We start from the raw sequence: 23662 nt of genomic DNA on the forward strand, positions 1-23662 counted from the left end.
GAGGGCTGTCGCCGCCAGTCTATAAGTCTTATACCATAATAGCCAGAAGCCTGCAAAAAATATAGATCTATATACAGCTCTTATAATATAAGAGCTGTAATATAGATCTAATAATAGATCTAATTATAGTATAGCTCATTACAGGACGACATCAATGGCACATGCATGCAGTATATACAATATCTATCTTTTATCTCACCTAGAACGTCTGCCCATCGATCTACATGGTTTGCCAAAATCAGCCAAACAATTGCAAAATAATTATAATTGTTTGAGCAAAAATTTCGCAAACTATGGCTATAGTGCGGCTACACCTCTCGGCATAATAAAGCTCCAAAATGGTATATATATGGGGTAACCCAAGAATGTTGACATTAAAATTAGTGTCCATCATATACATAAGCTATCTATCAGGCATAGTACATTGAGTTTCACAGTCATGCATGGTTGCATCCGTGTGATGGTCTTCAATCGATGACAAACTGACAGCAACCTCTGCAAGTGGACAAAATGAGCTTAAATTGTCTCGGTCATTTGATGAAAACTCAAGATCTATCACATTAATATGATTATTCTCTTGCACATTCAATTTGTTCACTACAGAAGAATCTTCGATATTTAGCTCATCTTGTGTTATACCCTCTTGATCTGCCAGTTGAGATACAGAGAAATACGAGTGCATATCTGAGCCACTAAACCCACTCGCATCGTTCGGGTACAGCTGTACATAATCTCTACCGTCCAAACAAGCAAAGTGCAGTGAACCATATCTCGGAAACGTGTTCTTAAATTCCTGCCCAGGTAACTCGAGCTCCAGAGAATTTGTCATATCATAGAGGTATTGTCTTTGCAATGATGTCATGGATACGGCTTTTGGGGTTTCAGGTGGAGATTGGCCAAATTTGTCCAGTATTGTGAATGTGGAGTAGGCTGACGGAGAGCGCGATAGTTGGGGGTGGTCCAGTACCATCACAGGGGAGAAATCAAGGTCAATCTTGTGGTCATCCTGTAGAAGGAGATTGCACAGTTGCAGTTGTAAGTTTTTAAGGTGAGGGATTTTTGAGGTTAGCCCTCTGTCTTAAAAATGTAACTTAAGCCTCTGATAGTAAGACCAGTACTTCAACAATGGCACCAATGGTGGCAATCACTGGGGTCGAATAATCCTCATGTTAACTAGATACGGTATCTGCTACCCAATATCATATACCAACAGCACATTCCCCGACTATTCCAGGAATTCTGTGAGTTAGAGAGACTTAAATTACCCGGTACGTATGATCTAATCCTCACGAATATTTTCACTTACATTTAAGCCAGGAATGACTTTGAGTGGATAGTGATACTCTCTGTAGAGCCTGGGTAAAATAGCAGTCAATAATTTTTTGTTGCAAATCACCGTTTCTACACAACTGAAATCGTAATTGGAAGCAGGGGTGAGGAGGGTGTGTGTGTGTGTGTGTGTGTGTGTGTGCTATGTGCAAATACCGCAGTGTATCTAACACTAATGCGAAGGTGGGAAACAAGTGCATTGTAACAAAACAGTAAACAATAATATTTACTGTACTAATTGAGTTGTAGAAGAATTCCTGGAAGCTTGGATAATTATAATAATTAACTGTAACTGTTACAGTGACATACCTCAAGTAGTATTTCCTGATCACTATGAGTATCAAGACACCTCCAATGATCACGAAGGCTAGAGCCACGCACACCACTGCCACCCACACCTTCATCAGTATATCTGCGTAAGAAAAAATCACATAGTGAGGTTCCTGCAAAACATGTGCATCACTATAATAATACCGTAGAAACTGGACTATTAATTAGCACATGCGCTCAATAGCAGAGCTCTATACATTTATAATTATTCGAGAATGCGCCTATTAATGCAGCCATTTTTGAGCCCCACCCAGTAACCGGATGTCTCTGTGACGAGGGATGACTCGTAAGCTAGCTATAGAAAGTGAACAAGCTCGGCAAACAAAGCAACTCGGACTGGATCTGTATCATACTAATTATGTACGTGTTACAGTTCATTTTTCGTTCATTTGATCAGGATCCAAGTTCACTTCATTTAAGTCTCCATTCACACACACACACACGCACACACACACACACACAGGGGCACACACACACGCACACACAGGGGCACACACACACGCACACACAGGGGCACACACACACACACACACACACACACACATTCATTCTCTCAGCATGATCAGACAAGGTAACAGCATGCCCTGAGTCCTTCCAGATGGATATCACCAGCTATATATAGCTACCATGCACTGTATACAAGCTAGCTAGCTCATCGATAAACAAAATGAGCTGAATAAATGTCACTAATATCCTTTGCATAATTGGAAAACTGCTTTAAGTACAAAAACCTGCAGTTGAGCATGCGCTTAAAATAAAGATAGGCTTATAATCGAGTATATTAGCGCTAATAATCCAGTTTCTACTGTAGCAGAGGATTGCAATTTTTTTCAGACCATGCTGCAAAACGAGAAGTCATTGAATTCATATGTTAGGTCAGCATGCTATCTCGAAAAGTACAACAGTATAAAATGCCATGACGTTTAGGTCTGAACAATTAATGTTGATTACAATTTCTAGCTCTGTACTTTACTATCGAGGTGTGTTGCTGATCGATTTTCTGCACAAAAATATTGTAGTTCAGGTCCCTTCAACATTCACTTCAAAGAGATCTGAGACTGCCACTGCCTGAAGGTACACTCATGCTTCAAACCAGTAGTCATACTGTATACTAATACACGTGGCGATTAATTTCTATTCTATACAGTGCGCATGCTCTTTAGATCTAGATTATCTTGCCTGCTCAGCATATTTTGTCAGTCAATAGTGTCTGCTCAAGCTGATGGTGGGCCTGTCCTTAAAGTCATTTGATCGGTCAAAACCGATGACGAAACTGTTATAATCCTCACTGGGATAGTGCTTAAATTTCTTTTTAAATTAACGATTGCCATATATGTATGGTGTTAAGTGCCATTAAATTCTCAAATGACACATGATCCCATAGGACATACCACACATACACCAGTATCTGCTCCCACTTCAGGTGTACACAGTAACAAGGCATACATACCACATCAGATTACCAGGAACTCATGTCAGTACTACAGTAGAACCTCGCTAATCCGGACCCCTTTAATCCGAAACCTCACAAATCCGGACAAAATGGCAAACTGAAAAAGAGGAGGGGCTGTCAGTAGAATAGAGTACTGCGCATGCGCAATGTAAATTGCTTAGCTGAATCAGCAATAATTTTATTGATAAACATCAAGACAATGGCCACTGCAAAGAAACGAAGAGAGAGCTCACAAGACTCACTGTATTGGAGAGAAAGTTGAGATAAAGACTATTCTAGCTAGCAGCTTCCCTTCTGGCCACAGTAATATCATAATACATGTACAAAAGTGTATTCGTTAATGATATTCATAACCAATTAATGACATCTGTCAATCCGGAAATTTCATGTATTCGAATAGGGTCTGGTCCCGCTCTATTTGGATTAGCGAGGTTCTACTGTACTGTACACATTATATACCTGAACTGAGGTTTGCTGGGTTGTATGGCACTGGAGTTTCCAAGAATTTGGATACAGACTGGCCAGACAAAGTTTGCTCTGTTGTTGAGCTGGGATGATCTGTGGGATTTATTAATTTCATTTAATGACCTAGCATAACTCTAACCTAAATAGTTGAACAGGGGGTAGGAAAATTGGTCGTTAATTCATCAATGCTTATACAAATTACATCTTCTGGGCTGCCCATGCACTGAGCTTGAGCCTGGTGCAACTAACGTAGTAGTAGCTAATGGAGACGGGGAAGGGGCTACAGAAACGACACAAGAACCCCGTATAACGCTTGGACTGAATATCCTGACCAATAGAATGTGTGTAAAAATACACATGCTGTCAGTACTACCAGGAGTACATGACTCCTGGTACTACACAGTGTTTATTTATATACCTGAACTGAGGTTTGCTGGGTTGTATGGCACTGGAGTTTCCAAGAATCTGGATACAGACTGGCCAGACAAAGTTTGCTCTGTTGTTGAGCTGGGATGACCTGTGAGATGTGTTTAATGAATTGGTCCCATGCATTTCACCTAGCATAACTCTAACCCAAATAGTCGAACAGGGGGTAGGCAATTGGTCGTTAAATCACCAATTCTATACAATGTAACAGTTTACAAGAGGACATGAACTACGATAAATTAGAAAGAATAACATTGAGGACCTACAGAACAAAAAATTACCTTTTCTGGGCTGCCCATGCACTGAGCTTGAGCCTGGTGTAACAAACGTAGTAGTAGCTAATGGAGACGGGGGAGGGGCTACAGAAACGACACAAGAATTCTGTATAACGCTGAACAGTAATTATGTTCTGACCACAGATTGTGTGTAGAAATACAAATGTAACAAGACAAATTGGCTACCACCGTGAGTAACAATAAAGTTTGATTCACGTTTCCTACAAGACAAATGCCTTCTGGGGATATAGTATTTCATGAAAATTCCTTATGAGAAAGCTTCACATATAGAACTTACTGCTCAACAGTTGAAAGGTATGTTTGGTTACAGCTGTGGCATCTATTGCAAGCTCAGCATTCATTGCACTAGAGGAAACACTGGTTGAGGGCGTGGGGAGAGAGAGTGGTGGTGCTGGGGTGGTGGATGTAGGGGACAGTCCCACTATAGGAGTAGCTGTGAATGGGAGAAATTAAAAAATTTGTAACGGTCATTCTAATCGACGGCTCAAAATGCAGTCACTGACTCACTGGTGTAAGTGAAATGTATATACATGTATAGGTTACAAATGGCTACATTGGAATGTGTAGGAAGTAAGGTGCTGACTTAGGCACTAGTTAAGTTTGGCCTTAAGAATCTTGTGTGCACATGCTCAAAATTGCTGCTTGTTTATTGTATTTTAACTCACCTTCCTCGCCAAATGTGCAACTGACAGCATCAAATGGGTAGAAATAGTCGTCGTCCTTAAAGCACCCAAAATAATGACACACAAGTGTTGTGTTCTCCTGCAGTACGGCATTGGAAACCAGATGGGTGACATTCCCATATTCGTACATTTTGTAATTTTTTCCACCAAGAGTGATCCTTTTTAACCTTGTGGAGCGGAGAGTTGTGTAACTCAACTGAAAGACAAGATTGAGTAAGCACATAAAGTGGTGTCAAAAGGTGTAAATGCTTGCTCGTTTGATACATCCATGCATACAAAGACATAATTATACACTCACAACTAAGCGGGTACTAAATTACACATACTGTATGTACTTGATTAAACGCCCGGGCGTTTATTTCATATCGAAGTCTGTAAAGGGGCGCTTATTCGAAATGGGCGTTTATTGGTCATGTCTACTCCAAACTCTTGCACAGCAGCAGTTATTATGCTCTTTTTGGCTGCTGCCACAGCTCTCAGCTTAAATCTTAAGTCATAGGAGTGGTGTTTCTCCCTCTGTGTTGGTATCTCTCTCAGCCATCATAAAAAAAGTATCTATATATTCTATGCTGCCATGCTTCCACTTACTAGTTCAGCTCCACCCACAGTGCCACGCCCATACATGAGCGAAGATGGGCGTTTATTGACAAAGACAAAGCTTTTACCATGGGCGTTTAATCAAGTAAATACGGTAATTTATAACTGGTAATATTCTAATAAAATTATACTGAAGGGACTAGCTGTTGACAAAGCTGCATGCAAGCATAAAGCGGGTTACAACACCATACCCGATGAGTATATATACCTGTGTATCGTTAGAACATTGATAATCAATGAGGATTTCCCCACTTCCAGAATTAGCCTCAACGGTCCAGTACACATCCGACCGGTTACTATGGCAATCAACTTGCAGCTGCACTTCATCGGAAGAGGGCATCACATAATCTGAAGCAATCATAATAAAATTGTGAGGCAGTTGACTCAAGCTATCACAATCAAAATTTAATTTTCTACTATTATATACACTATGCTGCATTGATATGATATGATTTTCGAATAGCTCACAAGTGCAGGCTAGCTAAATATTATTTGCACAATCTAGATAGACTAATTATACTGTACTGGCAGCCAGACAATGCATGACCTACCTCCATCATAAGTGCAAGTAGGTATACCAGTAGTGCCACTCAACAACAGGTGCAGTATCCACAGGCAAACAGTCAACGCTCTCATCTTGCTGCATCTACTTATCAATTGCAAGTAGCTACTTGAGACTATGAGTCATGTACAAATGTAAAAAGCAGTCTAGTCAGTCCAGTCTAGTCCATGTGGGGGTAGCAGGGGGGTGGAGCTGTTTGATGTTGCCCGGGAATTCACTTGCTAGTAGGAAAGAATCACTTTCTGCATCTTCAGCCACCAGCACAGCTAGGAGGGGAATTCTCACCGCCTTTTATATCAACAAATTCAGCCTGGGAGGAGGCTAGATTGTCCGAATCGCATCGTACTATACATGAACCATTGGTATACATTATTTTTATGCTACTAAAAATCAAGCTGGTATATCAGAATGGTATAAAAGTTGGTATCATTACTTAAGTATGGTGTCTCAATTTTGCCTGCCTCCAAGTTCTTCTCCATGAGTCGTCAGTTTGCACATGCCCAGCACGTACATATTTGGCAACATGGTTTTCCAGCTGGTCGAAGGGAAAACCGGCAACTGTGCGAATAACAAACCCCTCAGGAGTGCATGTTCCTGTGCATAGGAGGATCAAGAGCACCTTTAATAGTTGTGACACATGTAGCATAATTTTGAGCATAGTAGGCGCATTTTTATAACAATTATGAGAATAATAGTCAGGTTTTACAGAAATACATGTCAGTACAAGACATAGTATATATAAACATTTGGAAGTACTGGTGCATGGTTAACTATTTCCTTGGCATTCTATATCATAGTTAGCCTCGATTCCAGGCCGCATTAAAATACGTATTTTAATCGGCCTGGAATCGAGGCTACATCATAGTGTATAGATAGAGTCATGTGGCAATTATTTATAGTTTGATGTTACTTGTGCGACGACATGGGGTCTATATGTTGTGTTGTGCTTTGGAGGAATAATGTGGGAATAATAGGCGATTTGAAAAGAATAATAGGCAATTTGAAAAGAATAATAGGCTGTTTACTTGAGCATAAAAGAATGGTATATCTCGAGCATAATCTACCAACCCCTACGAGTGCCACATTGGATATATTGCCTCAGCAGTGACGTAGGCCCGAGGGCTGCAGCAACGTGCCCACGAGTGAAGCTGCGTTGATTCTTGAGTGGGAAATAGATCTTGGTGCTACGAGTTTCTTGTTTGTCAGTTCACATTACTTATGTAATGTGAACTATAAAAACATTCCAATGAAAAATTACTCCCTAGTGTTGTGCATGTTATTATGCAGACATTTAGGTCTTCTCTTGTACCTAGCTTCCCACGTATAACTAAACTAGACCACCAAAATGAAAGTTGGTAGGATTTTGGCCATGCAGGGAAACAATCAACTGCATGGGGGGAGTCCCATGTCAATTCGTCCCAAAGTCATCCACTTTTAATTTTTAACCATGTCACCACGAAATGACTTACAAGTGACACGTTGCACATGCTTATCTACATTTCCAGACATCGTTTACTTTTTGTTATGCCAATTTAACAATGCAATGACGGTACCGATTGCTTGTTTCCATGCTTTTGGTGATTCCTTGCATGACAATCCTAGCAAGTTTCACATTGCAACTGTTTTCGTGGTCTCGTACTCTTTGTTTTTGTTTACAGTAGCATACATGAGCAGTAATTATTGTTGTAGGCACAACACAGTGACTTACGATGATGAGATATTAAAGAAGGGGTCACAATCACAGCATGCACCAACAAAAAGAGCTGTGGTGTTTGAGGTATAAATATGTTAATCTTATCTTTGCTTCACAACACTGTCAGCCACATGGAAGTGGAAGCTTGTAACTGAGGAGCAGTAGCCATGTGGTCTCGTTATTAGGCAAGTGTGTATTATGCAAGGAGATGGTTTTTCTACTCAGGAGAAGTTGAGCCTGGACATCTAAGCGCTTTGTGACAGTGCTTGCAAATCTGAGAGAGAGCTTCTGGACTTGCTTGAAAAAATATTCTTTTTGTTACAATTCAAAGAAATGATTCTCAAAAATCTTCCTTAATCTTCCTTACTAACCAACCAATCCACTTAAGTCACTTAAGTCAGTTCACACGAAATGCACAATATAGTGCATACAAGATTTCAAATGTCTATTAATATCATGTGACATTTTGGCAGTGTGATATATCACACATACATAACTGTAGAATTCAGCTGCGCAAACAGTGAGTTCCTAGATATGGTCTCTCCCTGCAGAAAAATAGCAGTCTAAAACAACTGCTGAACATCTCGAAACAGGCGCTGCCAATCTTAATTACAACACCTGCTGGTTGTAACAACAAAGAAATATTTTTGGTAGTGCTACCAATGCACAATCAAACATTCCCAGCTAGACTACTGGCCCATACCATTTATTGCCTACATGCTACTAAGTACACTTCTACTGGCCCATACCATTTATTGCCTACATGCTACTAAGTACACTTAGGTGCCTCCCTCCTCAATATAGGTATTCGTGCAATGAGAATAATCAAAGTGTAAAGCGATCCTCGCAAGTGTGGGAGTGTGGGAGTGTGTATAGTGGGCAAACAGTGATGGTTGGAGATATTTAATCAAGGCTCACCACATAGTGACTTGTGGCTCATTTTCTTCGCTATCACAGACTGGGCGACATCCATGGATACCATCTGTAATCAGTGATGCGTGGAACACAACAACATGTCAAACCAACCAACAAAATATGAAGGGGAGGGAAGGGCAGAAAAATTGCTACCATATTTTCGCGTGTATTAATTTCTGCTCGCAGATAATTGGAAAATGCAATGAAAACCACTTGCGAGTAATTAGAAACGCTATGATTTCACAACTTGAGCAGAATTTAATACGAGTTAAACAGTGAAACTGCAGACAATTTAAATCTACCTATGAAAATATAACACCTTAATTAAGGTATATACAAGAGTTCAACTCTTGGTATATAACAATGTAAGGAAAGGCCAGTACCCATTCTGCAAACAAGTTATATTTTTCCAAGGAAAATAATTTTTTATCTCTATGATACCACTAACCTGTTGTTTGGTCACCATAGGAACAGTGGGAACTCCAATCTCATTGGCTAACTCAGTCATGTGATCCCACGACCACCAATCACGACGATTCTCCAGCACACCAAACAGATAGAAAAACGATGTCAATTGGTCATATTCGATGGAATGTATACCAAACATGTTCTCTCCAAACAGTTGCACATTGTCGGGTATTAGGTAGCTAATTTGTGAGGCCAGCTCTTTGATAGGACCGAATGAAGCGTGACTGACCTCATTAGTTACTGTCCTTGCATACACCTGTTTGGAGAAATAAAATGTGTATGACTCTCACAACATTAATTATTGATATGCAGCAGCAAGAATAAAGGTTAATTATCCCATGCGGGGAATCAAACCAGGTTAGAACGATGGACCCTAAATACTTGGAAGTGAGACCTCAGCTAGACCCTAGCTAGGGCTTTATAGTGGGGGGCAATCACTGTATGCTGTGTGCATACATCACTGTGTAGGCTTACAGTGAAGGTGGACACATTATCTGACTATCACATAACATGCCACACACCATTGTATGCTGTGTGCATACATCACTGTGTAGGCTTACAGTGAAGGTGGATACATTAGGCCACTGTTAGTTGAATACTTGTTTCAGATGAAAATACTAGCTTGGCTCTAATGAGGGAGGGAGACCTTTATTATCTCATTATTTGATGATGTCATATCCTGTTTTTTTATTCGATGACTGCTATTACAGAATACACCCGGGAAGGCCGATGAACACCACTGATCCTCTACAGTACAGTGCTCTGTGCTCTGTGTGCGCTATGGTAGCAGACTCTTTTTGGTCTTATTACGTAAAATTCACTGCACTCATTTTCTTTGTCTATTTTATGTCTCTTGTCAACATTGCAGCAGCACATGGTAAAACAATGCAGTGTCAGCAAAAAAAGAACTTTGATCTCCAATAATGGCTGACATCAGCAATAATGACTTATTGATGCGGTGAGCAAAAACTGAGGCGGGCGGTTGATCTGAAACAAGTACAGTAGACTCTCGCTATTCCGGCTCTCTGAAGTACGGTCACCTCGATATACTGGCCATTTGGCTTGGCACGGAATGCTAGCTATATGTTTACTGTACAAAACTCACTCTAAAGTACAGCCACTCGCTATTCCGTTTACCGGCCAGTGCTGGCTGTTCCCAAACAAGGTTTTCAATGTAATTTTATACGTGTATTACGGCCGGATATGATGTTTTGGGTGTGGTTTAGCAAACAAAATTGGATTACACTTAAATAGAGAACAAAATGATTCATTATCCTTCATTATCCTCGAGACAAGAACCGCAAAATTAGTCATTAGATTCGAGGTAAGGTCGTTTTTAAGCCGCGGCTATTTCCTGAGATACAGCCACGTCACTATTTCGGCCAAGCTGCATGGTCCCAAGGGTGACCGGATTAACGAGAGTCTACTGTATGCAACTAACAGTGGCCTTATCTGACAATCACATAACATGCATGCCACATCAGAGGAGGTACGACAGGCGCGGTGCAGCTCAGGCAATTAGCTTTTGATTGAACAATAATTATCCGCCCACGTCGTATGTTTTTGCTGAGAGTAATCAGAGGCTAATTGCTTGAGCTGCACCGCGCCTCTCGGACCTCCTCTGATGCCACATACACCCTCGTATGCTGTATGCATACGTCACTGTGTAGGCTTACAGTGAAGGTGGATACATTATCTGACAATCACAAAACATGCCACACACCTTTCCGTTATAGATCGAACAGTTTCCTCCATCTAGTTTCTCGGTTAGAACAGTCTCTTGAGACAGAATAGGTAGAGCCGTATCTTTGGAGGATACTAGCACTATGTCATCAGCTGAAACACCAGGACTGAATGGTAGATGAGGGGTCCTGGGGTACTTTTGTTGAGCTAAAGACATTGCCATGATATCGAGTTTTAGAAAGTCATGTTTGGTAAAGATGGTTAAGCTAAGAGCTAAGTCTTAGCCTAAACACATTTGCTAATTTCTAAGACGATTCGTTACAATTTATTACTGATTATAGTTCACATTCCATAAGTTTTACTGTAGTTGCTGTGTTACCGTCCCTTTGAATGGCTTTTGCCGTAATGGAAAGCGGTTATATAGTGTTCTAGAGCAGCTATAAAGAGCCAAAGACATTTGCTAAACCCTCAACGACTCGCCTAAGGCTAGCTGGAACTAGCTTCCTGGAATCAGACAGCCTTATGTGATACACTTGTCTTGAAGACTTGTCTACTGCCTTTAGAGTGAATTGTACATACCAGACACTGATGGCTTGCTACCCAGGGCAACCGACCCTAGCCCTACAAGTGCCCAGTGTGATGGCTGAGGGACAGTTGGAGCCAGGTGAGTCAAGTGTACGTACATACAGTTGAGTTGTGTCGGGTGATGTACATGTGTACTGGTCGAACATTGAAATTGTGTTAGGGCTTTATACAATTATGCCTGTGGGTATCGATCGCATCTTCTAGTGCTAAGGATGTGTCCAATATAAATCGTATAATGCATGCTATGATTATGCCGTCATAAGAACTAAAAAACCTAAAACTCTATTTAAACAGGAGAGCCTTGGCTGGTAGCATGGAATTACAAGAGACGGTGGTGTACAGTAGTTCAACTACATGTATTAAATAGCCTTCCAAAGGGGCACACTGGAAATGATTCCTTCCACAGTTTTTGTTCTCCATATAATTAACCTCTCCTTTTGTTGGAAGTTTTCTTACATGTACACATGTACATGTGCATGTACATGTGCATGTAAATGTGGTTTAAGGAAAGCAATAAATAAATTAGTTTGGTAGTGAATGAATGGCTTTGATGATCGATAGCTGTGCACCTGTCCAGTGATGACACTGTTACTGCCCAAAAACATGCAGCAGTATAGCGGTGTATTGGATGTCAGTATTTTGATAGTGTACGACTGTACAGATGTAAACAGTGCAATTGAGCGTGCATCGATAACACCCATTTCAACAGTAGAGTAAAGTATTGATTATACACATGCATCACTCACACACACACACGCACACACACACACACACACACGCACGCACGCACGCACGCACACACACAGAGCACCTTGAGGAGTACACATTCAACTCCAACTTGCGACCTCAGTCCACTCAGTCCATAGCAAAGTGGTGAGTGAGAGTACATAATAGAACAGACCAGTGTGGTACTACATCATACATGTACAGTACGTACATCATGTCTATATTAATCTCCACAGACCACCCTAGCTGTGTAAACATTGAGTAAACTTTCTATTTGAGGACCGGAGTTCAAGCGTACATACATTTGATTAGTAGACGGTATGCGTGTGCACTTTTCTATGAAGGGTAGCCATTCAATTCGTGATGAAAAAAATTGATGTACATGCACATGTGACTTTTGTCTCTAAAGAGTACATCTTTACAAGAGAGCATGTGATAGCTCACCATCTGTATATGTATGTGCGATCGTCGTAACAACCTGTCCCCCGTGTAGGTTGGATGACAACTACCATTACGAGGATGGTATTTGTTTGCCCCGCTCCACCATCTACGATCACTACGTGGACCACTGTACGAGGGACAAGTTACAACCTGTCAATGCAGCAAGTTTTGGCAAGATCATCCGGCAGCAGTACCCCAGCCTCACCACCCGGAGATTGGGCACTAGGGGACAATCAAAGTGAGTGAATATAATATATCACTAACCTGCCCAATTTGGTCAGTACAACTAGCCCTAACCTTCACCAGGTAAATATACTAATTTAATTGCATTTCACTGCTTTGAAGAGAGAAAATGTAGTAGTGTACTAGATATTGGTATATTCCTTAAAACGCCTGACCATACATGTGTATTATTAGTTTTACTTTCGCAATAGTATATGTGTATGTCAACCCAATACTAGAGCAACAGGTCGTGTGTTTATAGCCTACTGTCATGCATTTTCACTGCCATGAAGTATTTACTTCTAAAACGTGCTCCAAAATTGTTCTGAGAACGCAATTAAGATACGTACTGTACCAACATTTTGAACCTATCAGATAGCTCAGCTTATGACCCATTACGACCGCCTAAATCCACCTGTTCCAGGCTAAGAGGAAAGGGGTTCTTGATGTAGGTGCACTACGTGTACTTGTATTGTGTATCTAGAAAGTAAAAGCTACTAACAGAATGCAGTGATGTCATTGTAATGATGTTGTGTAGGTTGAAGAGTGCCTGTTTATCATGTTGAAGTGTTTTAGAGAGCTAGCCTTTTGCAGATTGTATACCTAGCGCGTGCAGTTGTCAGTATCTTACAGTAAGCTTTCAGAGGTCACAACATAATGTAATTCGTTACAACGGTTGCTGTGGTAATTGATTGATGTAATGTATACAGAACTCTTGTAGTCTTAACATTACAGTATACAGAAGTCTTAACATTTTCAGTCCATAGAAGGCTTTAATTGATCTATCAGGCAATAACGTGCATAAAATTCTTAGAGGCAGGGTAGTGAAAATTACTTTCATAATCCACCATGTGATGTGGTGGACTAAAAGTCCCTTGTGGCTCAAATGTCATCCTACATGTATGTTCTTGGGATAAAGTATTATTAGTGCTACCGTAATAATTACACCAATCAAAATAGTTCAGTAGAATCGGACCTTTGTGGTAATCGTGGAAGCTGGTGTAGTGTGCTCAGCGTCACTTGTCTGGTTTACGGACGGAAGGAAGGAAGATATGAATACGTTTGAAGTACATGTACATGTAACCTGAATTTTATTGTCGTCCACCTTTGTGTGGGATGGTGATCACTGATGTACACAGCCTTTGTGTGAAGTGAAATGGATCGGAAATGACGTACTTATATGAAGCGGTTCTGCAAGCATTGTCAATGTAGCGTTAAATGTCCAGACTATCCCCACACCCACCTATGTTCTCAGATCCCCTAGCAATTACCACTGCTAGCGCTAATTGCATCACAAAGAAACCTGATGGTCAGTATCTATGCAACAAGTGTTCTACAAAGCACACACACACCAGCCACAACCCACCACAATCACTTTAACCTCATTACCACCCATTCACACTTTCCCACACTCCGGTTTTCCCTGTTGCACTTTGAGGCTTTTGTGGGTATATCTGCCACATGTGCAAATATGCCAGACAGTTGTCATGGATATAGTATTGTGTCTATTTTTAGCTGATCCTGATCAAAGGTCACAACATAATGACATAATTTGATCAAGTGTTCTAAGCGTTGCTGTGGAGACGTAATGTATACTTGTAGTCTTAACATGTCCGTACAAGGCCTTACACGATTAAGGTAAGGTGTGTGGTTCTGTGCAGGCAACCACTCAAAAGCTGTGCCAGAAACAACTGTTACCAAGTGCGTAGTTCCAAAACCATTGTTTAACAGCTCTCATAATCAATTTTCCTTGGCTCTTTTTGAATGCTCACAACTAAAGCCTATACAAAAATGTAATAACAATTCTTATGAATAATTGATGTCTCGATGCATACACTACAGATATCATTACTTTGGACTGGGCATCAAACCGACGTCCCGCTACTATACTGCAGACTATCTGGAGAAACAGCACGGACAGGGGTGAGTGCATCGCCTTTGAGAGGTCATAATTATAAGACCAGTACTCTTTAATGTGGTGATATAGTGTACTGAGTAACTCCACTCAGAGGAGGTCTGACCTGCGTGCACAAATCACTACAAGTGCTAGTGTATTCCCTGAACGTTATCATGTGACCGCAATGACATCAATACACACTGAACTTGTAGTGCTTCGTGCATGCATGTCGGACCTCCTCTGAACTCAACTCATACACTAACAAAATGGTACAATTACCATCGTTTTGTTGGTTAAAATTATGGGAGGCTCCTGTCATTAGTAGATTGTATTCTCTACACCTGTGTAAATATGCCCCCCGTGCTAGAGCCCCTTGTTTTGGTGGCGTGTCTATTCTGCTAAATACACTGTACATGTATGTCTACATTCCACTGCAGTACATGTAGATCACCCCACTCGTTATTAGGCTCAATTACATGTGTACGTATGACTATGTACACCATGATAATAGGAATCACGTTGAACGTTGTCCCACGAATTATAATACACTGTGGTAAGGAAATGTCATAACTCATCACTCATCATCATAATTAGTAGTTGCTTGCTGCTCATTCGTGTGTGTCCTTTTACTAATTTCCTGTCGTCATTTCTCCCTCCACTAGGACCACACGGAAAGAAACAGAAGGCAAAAAGGTATCTAATGCATTGTACACGTATTGTATTTCTTTAACCCTGACTAGTATGAAGTATATCAGTGCCTCAATGAATGTTATAACTATCTAGTCCTCTTTAGAGAGGCTCTCAATCATGAATTTACGCTGCCCACCCCACACCCCTCCCACACACACACACACAGACGCATGCGTACTATGCAACTAAAGAGAAGCCAAGTGCTGTCCTGCCATCCTTCCCCAATGTTAACAGAATGGAGCTCCCCGCCTCCCTCTCCAGAGATAAATTGCATACCTTCATGGTCATGTACCGTGCTCATTGTCAGAGGATACTGGACAGTGTGGTCAGAGCCACCTTTAATGAGGTGAGTTGCTCTGGTCATTCATTCTGTGGAGGTCAGAAATTTGGTTCCTAAGGTTGGCACAGTTATTTAAAAACTTGGCTTTGACATAATTATTGAATACTCTATACTCAGGTTATGGTCCCTCAAAGTTAGCTACAGTACACATGTTGTACATGTACTGTTGATAACTTTGAGCCTGTGTGATGGTAACCCAAGTAGCAGTGGTGACCATAAATATGTAATATTAGTATATATATGCACACACTGAGTTGAGCCTGTGTGATGGTACAGTAGCAACCCAAGTAGCAGTGGTGACCATAATATTGTAATATATATTATGCACATACTGAGTACAGTACACATGTACATGCAGCTTACGTGCCTGGTAATCACAACCGAATGATCTCACTGCACAGGTTGTAACATGAGTTACCCACTGTGCAGTGACTCATGCTGACCACCTACTCAATAGCACTGAATACCCCTACCATTCCTTAGCAACAGGCAATCCCGCCCACTCTGTTTGGGTTACTCCTGTACCACCATGCATCAACTGTACCACGTAGATACCACATTACATACAGTTGTAGAAGACATACAGTATCCCTAACCGCCTGATCGGGTCAATAAGTGAAGGAAGACAATAAAACACTTACCTTTGCTACTCTCTCTTATATATCGTACATGGGATAGTCCTTGCCTATACTGTATTTATAAATTACTTACGTGTATGTACATACATGTATATGTCAGCATACTGACCTTATCTCACACACATACAACACACACAGGTCCAGAACTTCCTGTACCACTTTTGGCAGGGCATGCCCTCTCATCTACACCCCATCCTGGCCACGGACATCGTCACTGACCTCATTGCAGTCTGTGACACCATTCTCTACAAGGCCATCTCTAATGTCTACATCACAACACCACTGCAGTCCATCCCGGAAAAGTATGTGTCAATCAAATGATAGTGTACGCTGTAACTTTGTGTAACTTTGTGCACCCTCTGACAGTACAATGGTCCTTTCATTTGTTGAGTCCAGATTAACTACTTTCATGTAATTATAGAGTACACTGTAGTCATGACAACCTTGTAATTCTTTAAGTACTTTTAGTAGGCACATATTTTAGTCATAATTATGAGTAACGAAGACTAAAATGCTAAATGGTCATCTGGTACTACTCCTCACTCCTGTAGTGTTGCTCAGGAGGTCCACCATTTTTCGGGTAACCTGAGGGAATCACTGGAGGCCGCACTCAAAGGGCTACCAGACTCACTCAAGGAAGTCAAGTATCAGAGTGAGTCAGTCCACCAGCTCTCTGTTTTGATAGGATACAGTGTAGCTGTATTTGATAGAATAGCTATATTTGATACATGTAGAATAGCTGTATCTTTGTTTTAATTCTCTCTCTTTCCCGATACTCGTTGTAATACTGCTCGTACACCCTTTAGCACACACTCTTATTTGCATGGTGTTCATGATTATTATTGACTGCACTTTATGGACATGTACATGTACCCATGTAGTTGTACATTACGTCTATGTATTATCTGGCTACTGCTGTTAACGGGTGCATTGTTCTCCCTCAGTTGCTGCAGTGTTCAAGAAGAGCCTACAGAGACAGCACTCTCTAATGCACCTGGCAGATGTGAGTTTTGTGATATTATATACGAGTGAAGAGTGAGGTTGTGGCTTTATTTTTGCAGTGATTAGATAATTGGGTCAAAGGGATTAAAATGCCCAGACCTACTGTTAATACACACCTGTGTAAACATTACTGCGTGCAGTGCTAGGGTTGCCATAGACCCCATGCTGCAGTTTTATGTATGTGACTAAACAGAGAGGCTAGACACGCGTCATCAATGATCACGTTAACCCACTTAAAATTGCCTAGCAATGCGTACTGTCAGCGAAATATAACTCCAGGCTGTTATTTGGCTGTATATTTTAATGCAGTACAGGTTTGTGGGAATCAATCATCTCTATGTTTGTGTTGTCTCAGGCCACCCGTAATGCTCTCCATGGTGATGACCCCCTGGACCAGTTGGCCGAGGACTTTGCTGCTTTAGACATTGAGAACATTCTGACTCAAACTCTCTTTGCAGTACAGCCTCTCAGTCTGTCTGATCGATGTGCCCTCATGGTGCCTGAGTGTGAGTGTGTCTGTGTCTGTGTGTGTGGTGGGGTATGATGTGAGCATTTCATACATTGGTGCTTGAGAGCGTTAGTGTTCAGTGACTGTGTGTGGTGGATACATTACATTGTATAGGATTTGGATGACAATTAGAGATAATGGTGCTGGCACAAGTATAAAATTATACATGTATAGATCCATGTACATGTATATGTGTACGTAGGTGAATGTATTCCCTAAGACCTTGTGTTCTGGAAGAATACAGTTATATCAATGTGTGTCTACGTTTGTGTATTCCCAGTGATCTGCTAATACCATACTTATGTTCCCCTCCCAGTTCTGGAAGAGTTCAGTGGTGTGCTGTCAGAACAGAAGACCAGTGTGGAGGACTTTATTGTCTGGGTGGAGAAGGTGGTCGACCATTGCATCAGCAAAGTGAGCAATAATTATAATTGCTGTTTAAAGCATACTTACACTAATAGTCAATTGTCGTAGTTAATGGTGCAACAAGTTGGGGCGAGTTTCAATCCCTAGCTGTACGTAGTATCATTATTTTCATACCTCTGATGCGTTGTACAAATGTACTGTTATCCCCTTCCCACGTACACACACAGGAAGAGAGTGCTGCGAGACGGAGGGAGCTCAGTCGAACGTTTCTCTTCACCTGGAAGTTCTTCACCTCCAAGATAGTTAGGGAGCTCACACTGATGAGTGCACCCAGCTTTGGTAAGTTGAGTGTGTCAAATTCTAACTGCAAGTATCAAGTATAGTGTGCTTGATGTCTGAGGGGATGTCTGAGGGTTTCTCATTTATATTTATGTGTTGACGTTCCTTCTTTTTAACATTGTACTACAAAAATATATCATACGTACATTATGTAATTACAGCAACCATACACTGTGCATATAATTATAGTGCCTATAGTACCACACAAGTATACTCTGTATACACATGTACATGTATGACGTTATGTACACCTCATGTTTACTCAGTTCCCTCTATATAGGGACGTTTCATCTGATCCACACGCTGATAGAGGACTATATAGTACACACACTGGAGTCACTCATGGAAGCAGAAAAGGAGAACGAGTTCACTCAAAGGATACAAATGCTACAGTTAGGTACGTATTACTTTGGTAAAGATCACTTTGTAAAAAAATGCATTTTACATGTACCGTAGTTAACTGTCAAACTGCCCGCCTTACTTTTACCTCCTGTAGAGGCCTAGATCGCAATTGTAGAAGCGCCTACTGTTGCGCATGCGTACAATTGGGTCAAAGGTCACTGTGCAGCTATTAAATAGCTAGCTACATGTAGCTCACAAACAAGACTTAATAGTACTCCTGCGTTTCATAGAAAGTACCAGCATAACTCTCTTGGATGGGTGCTTGCACGGTTCAGTAGCCACATAATCAAATATTTGCCCACCCCTTGTTTATATTAGTCAATCAAAACCGGTGGGCGGTTCGACGGTTAAGTACGGTACATGTAAGTATACCCCATAGTGCATCCTCAGCTGTGTTTTGTTTTTACCCATTCCCCCCACTACAGATACTCCCGCGCCTGAGGTGAGTGGGAACAATACAAAGAGCACCTCCCTCCAGCCATCTTCGAGCTCAGACATCCCCCTCATAGCTGAACCACCTTCACCCTTCAACTTCACTCCCAATCTAACTTCGCATTCAAGAAGAAGCAGTGTGGATATCACTACCACCCCTGAGCAATCGTTTGTCAACATTCTCTCACCGACTCTCGAGCCTATGCAGACTGAAAGCATTCTACAACGATCTTCCAACACGTCTTTGTCTAGTTTACAACAAACGGGGAGAGGGGATGCACAGGCTGAGACTAACACACTTCAGGGGCTGATAACCTCTCATGGAATTGGTGCTTATAGTATGCCTACTTCACAAGGAGGCTTGATTCAAAGACGATTGCATCAGGGTATGTCTAACAACTCAACCACTGCGGCTAGCTCTGCTGTGCAGATTCAAGAAATTCACTCGACTACTTCAATGGGATTCACTAGAAACCAAGATCATTCGCTACCACTGAATTTTGTACAGTCACATGGCCACCCGGCAAACATTGGTACTTTTACTTTACCTCCACTCACACTCCCACCGCACCTACAGACAGAGCACTCCCTCGCATTTGACTCTGCACCACATAGTATGAATGGCTTGCTTGGTGAATCTTCAAATCAACTAAGAAATCTCCACGTGCTAAATGCTTCCCAAAAAAATTCGGTATCGTCCTCCCACAGTGAACCAAGAACTTCCAACCACCCTGGAGTTGTACCACCAATGCCAGTATCTCTAGCACACATGGCTGCCTCTGGAAACCTACCTGGTGGGATACCGAATCCATCAAGTTTACCACTCTTTCCAGGGATGCCCAGTATGTACCCTTATCCGTATCCAACGTCCCTGCCGTCACTTCCGTCGCACATACCTAGCAGTAATATGCCCCCCTTTCCCCCTCAAGGCCTGGTGTCGAGGTATCCAGCTCCATACGTCACGCCGCCACTCTATGGGAACTCACAACCGCCAATCATGAATAGAAGATGAGAACGATGATGATGTTTCAATTTTTTTTTGTATTTTTCCAAATTTGAATAGCTTGTTTTCTTATACTATTACTAGTTCACATGCACAGACTATTGAGCTATATAACGTGGCAAAATGTTGATCATTTGCTTTGAGTTGTTCAAAAACATTCTGATTCCAAAAAATTGTTGGGAATAACAGTGTAAAATAATATATATTCGTGAATACTCACAGCTAGATAATGTCATCACTGTAATGTTAGCTATCAAGTACAAGTCTTGAAGAATAAATAGATACACTACAGTAGGCTATAGTTATAAATAATTATTATAGTCTAGATCAGGATTCGTCCTTATAGTTACTGCCAAAGTTAGTGGTGATCTTTAGGATTAATGGTTCCTCTCCAACTTTCTTCAGTGTCCTCACCAGCTTTTCTAAACACGGGACACCAGCTCTCTTGGACCACAGTCTGAAGAGATACGTGTAAATCAGTACAATATTATAATTATATAATAGTCGATCGAAATAATTATGACATGCAGTTAGTCATAATGGGAAATCGAAATCTTCAAAATAATACTAAGATGCCCAAAACAGCTATAGTCCAATGTTTTGGTTGTTACTGTATAGTAGTGCTAGAAATAATTACATATAATTTAATTATATATAATTATAATTATGCAAGCATAAAACTACGTATTTTCGCCAAAGACTACAAAAACTGTATGAGATATTAAATTATTATACTCCCTCAATTAAACGCCGGGATTTCGATTGTATATATACAAGCCTCAAATAAATAATTGTGTGATACAAAAGAATGCGATATGATAGCCACTTGCATAAATAGCATTAGTTAGTATCACGCCAGTTGGGCGGAGCTCAATCCTGGACGCCCACGTAGTGTTGTTGGGATCACTGCCACGTCAGGGCAGACATTTTGCAGCCCAATCAGATTGCAGCGTTCAAGCTAACGCTGAAACTCAGAATAAGCCAGTAAAGTGTAATTCTCTCAGTCAATCAAAAGCTTAAGCCAGGAACACGCCAAGTCAAGTACAGCCATAATTAACGTATTCTGAAAGCTTAGAGAGACCTTTCAAATAATGTGTTTAATTAGTTAACATTGACTCTTGCAGTAATATTATATTCTAATAGCTAGCGTTGCGGGTAGGGGTTGGTATATAGCTAGCATAATTTTGAGCATAACTGATAGGTACAACTTTTGGGAATTATGCTGGCATAATATGCACAAAAATAATAGGCAAGTTTTACAGAAATGCAGGTCAGTACGAGACATAGTATAAACATTTGGAAGTACTGCATGGTTAATTATCTCCTTGGCAATCCATATCGTGTATAGTTATAGTCATGTGGAAATTATGATGTTATACTTGTGGACGACATGGGGGTCTATGTTGTGCTTTAGGTACAATGTGGGAATAATAGAAAGGCAATTTGTAGGCTTTTTACTTGAGCATAAAAGAATAGCATAATAGGTAATATCTCGAACATAATATACCAACCCCTAGTTGCGGGATACCGCCCACTTATGATTATAATCATATTCATAACTACACCCTATAAGTACTGGTGGCACAAATCCTACATGGCAGTGGTTCCCAACCGTATACGTGAGCGTCTAGGGTTGAGCTCCGGCCATTTCGTATCACGCACTAATTTCTAGCACTTTGGTATAATTTTATAGCTACAATTATTATACCTCAGGATATGTTCTATCCTGTTTTCTCCGTTAACCTCATCATCAGATACTCCCAGCTCTAGTGCAAATGACTGCCAGTCAGCAATTGTGCTCAAGTCACCTGCAAAACTGGCTGGGTCCTCGAGTTTAGTGCACACCAATTTGCCTACATAATCAGATTATACATGCATGGGATAGTACTGATAAAATATATGTACCATATTGATAGTACAGTGGAACCTCCTAACGACCACCTCCGAAGAGCAACCACATGCTATAAAACGGCCAAGAGCTCAGCTCTGGTAAAGCAACCTCTCAGAAACGGCCATCTCTCTACTCTATATAACGAGCAGCTTTTTCTAATCCCCAATCAGTTAGCAATGGAAAAATACAGAACGGACAGCCACACCGCACAATCGTGAAAACCTAGCTGTAGCTTGTCTACAGCCTTTCAAAACTTGTATGAACTAGAGAAGCAGTTAGCATAAGCTCCATGATTAATTTACAGCAGGAATTGACTCATAGAGCATACATGTGGCTGGCAATCGAAACCTCACAACGAAGACCACCTCTCTATAACGGCCAAAAGGCTGTTCCCCAGTTCATAGAAAATTGAATAATTATGCATGGAACAAGTAATTAAAGGGCTAATATTAAACTATAATTATAGCGAGTGCACACTCCGAGTCTCAGCCAAATACTGACGTACCAGTGAATATTTCTGGAGGCAGGATAAAGAAAAAGAGGGCCCAAAACAGTAGTGAGGTACCAGCTACTCCAAGCACACAAGGCATCAGTCCTTTCAACACCCCAGGTTCAGGTTTTTCCCTCTTCCCTTCATCTTCTCTGTTCTCACCACCTGCATGGACATATAATCATATTAAGTAATCGTTACGAACATCTCCACAAGCACTCTCTCAATTGCGGCACATGTTGATCTAGGTTTCACCCCAGACTAACAAACTTACTTTTGCTAAATTTTGTCTTTCTTTTGTGAGCTTCTGCATAGAAAATGAGTGCGTTTATTAAGTCATATGACTGCCCATAGTGGATCTAGTTAGCTGGTATTGTAGCACATTTATAGTCTAGCTACAAAATCTTAGCTAGATCTACACTTGAAAAACAGAGTGCTGAATGTTTGTACATATTGATGAAATAATTTTATCTCTCAATGGAAAGGGTTGTACAGAAGGCCGAAGGCACATGTGGCCAGTTGTACTCCTCCCCAACAAATGAGACAAACAACAAGAACAACAAATAACCACAACAATACATAGAGTGAGACCTTACCTGAAGATGCCATTCCTATTCCCAGTGTGCAGGTTGAAGACATGGAAAATTAATCATGGATATGGGGTGGTAAAAAGCCTGCAAACAAAAGGGGGGTGGACCTCTGGGGGTGGATCTTGTACACCGCGGCTCTGTATCGAGGTGGTTCCCGAGAACAAGGTGTGGCTGTATAATTACCAAGGACACTGGCTGTA

The 23662-nt window shown here is 41.1% G+C and overlaps 4 protein-coding genes across 6 annotated transcripts; 1 reads left to right on the forward strand and 3 right to left on the reverse strand.

Moving 5' to 3' along the window:
- Positions 1-326: 326 nt before the first annotated feature.
- On the reverse strand, positions 327-6272 carry LOC135332964 (uncharacterized). 2 transcript variants are annotated; one of them, XM_064527900.1, is made up of 11 exons: positions 6131-6272; positions 5788-5927; positions 4965-5178; positions 4577-4732; positions 4285-4362; positions 3996-4094; positions 3780-3857; positions 3572-3670; positions 1639-1741; positions 1307-1355; positions 327-1006 (listed from the first exon to the last, which is right to left on the reverse strand). In XM_064527900.1, the coding sequence occupies exons 1-11, from the start codon at positions 6213-6215 to the stop codon at positions 404-406; spliced, it is 1704 nt and encodes a 567-aa protein (XP_064383970.1). In that variant the 5' UTR covers positions 6216-6272; the 3' UTR covers positions 327-403. The 2 variants fall into 2 exon arrangements, with proteins under 2 accessions (XP_064383970.1, XP_064383971.1); XM_064527901.1 differs by lacking the exon at positions 3780-3857.
- A 37-nt stretch (positions 6273-6309) lies between these two features.
- Positions 6310-11171, reverse strand: LOC135332975 (uncharacterized). Of its 2 annotated transcripts, none has more exons than XM_064527917.1 (5): positions 10941-11171; positions 9198-9473; positions 8753-8816; positions 6575-6735; positions 6310-6451 (listed from the first exon to the last, which is right to left on the reverse strand). In XM_064527917.1, exons 1-4 carry the CDS (start codon positions 11121-11123, stop codon positions 6575-6577), a joined length of 684 nt encoding a protein of 227 aa, XP_064383987.1. In that variant the 5' UTR covers positions 11124-11171; the 3' UTR covers positions 6310-6451. The 2 variants fall into 2 exon arrangements, with proteins under 2 accessions (XP_064383987.1, XP_064383986.1); XM_064527916.1 differs by having other exon boundaries at positions 6346-6486.
- A 63-nt stretch (positions 11172-11234) lies between these two features.
- On the forward strand, positions 11235-20677 carry LOC135332958 (transcription factor RFX4-like). Its single transcript, XM_064527892.1, has 14 exons — positions 11235-11564; positions 12292-12358; positions 12705-12890; positions 14717-14797; positions 15434-15464; positions 15628-15807; positions 16578-16741; positions 16991-17091; positions 17384-17442; positions 17797-17947; positions 18266-18363; positions 18543-18654; positions 18935-19051; positions 19482-20677. The coding sequence occupies exons 1-14, from the start codon at positions 11489-11491 to the stop codon at positions 20498-20500; spliced, it is 2442 nt and encodes an 813-aa protein (XP_064383962.1). The 5' UTR covers positions 11235-11488; the 3' UTR covers positions 20501-20677.
- LOC135332978 (uncharacterized) lies at positions 20647-23661 on the reverse strand. The gene is made up of 5 exons (XM_064527919.1): positions 23469-23661; positions 23147-23179; positions 22888-23037; positions 22200-22344; positions 20647-20948 (listed from the first exon to the last, which is right to left on the reverse strand). The coding sequence occupies exons 1-5, from the start codon at positions 23509-23511 to the stop codon at positions 20819-20821; spliced, it is 501 nt and encodes a 166-aa protein (XP_064383989.1). The 5' UTR covers positions 23512-23661; the 3' UTR covers positions 20647-20818.
- Between the last annotated feature and the right edge of the window lies 1 nt (position 23662).

This window comes from Halichondria panicea, chromosome 3 (assembly GCF_963675165.1).
Source record: "Halichondria panicea chromosome 3, odHalPani1.1, whole genome shotgun sequence".
NCBI classification, from domain to species: domain Eukaryota; kingdom Metazoa; phylum Porifera; class Demospongiae; order Suberitida; family Halichondriidae; genus Halichondria; species Halichondria panicea.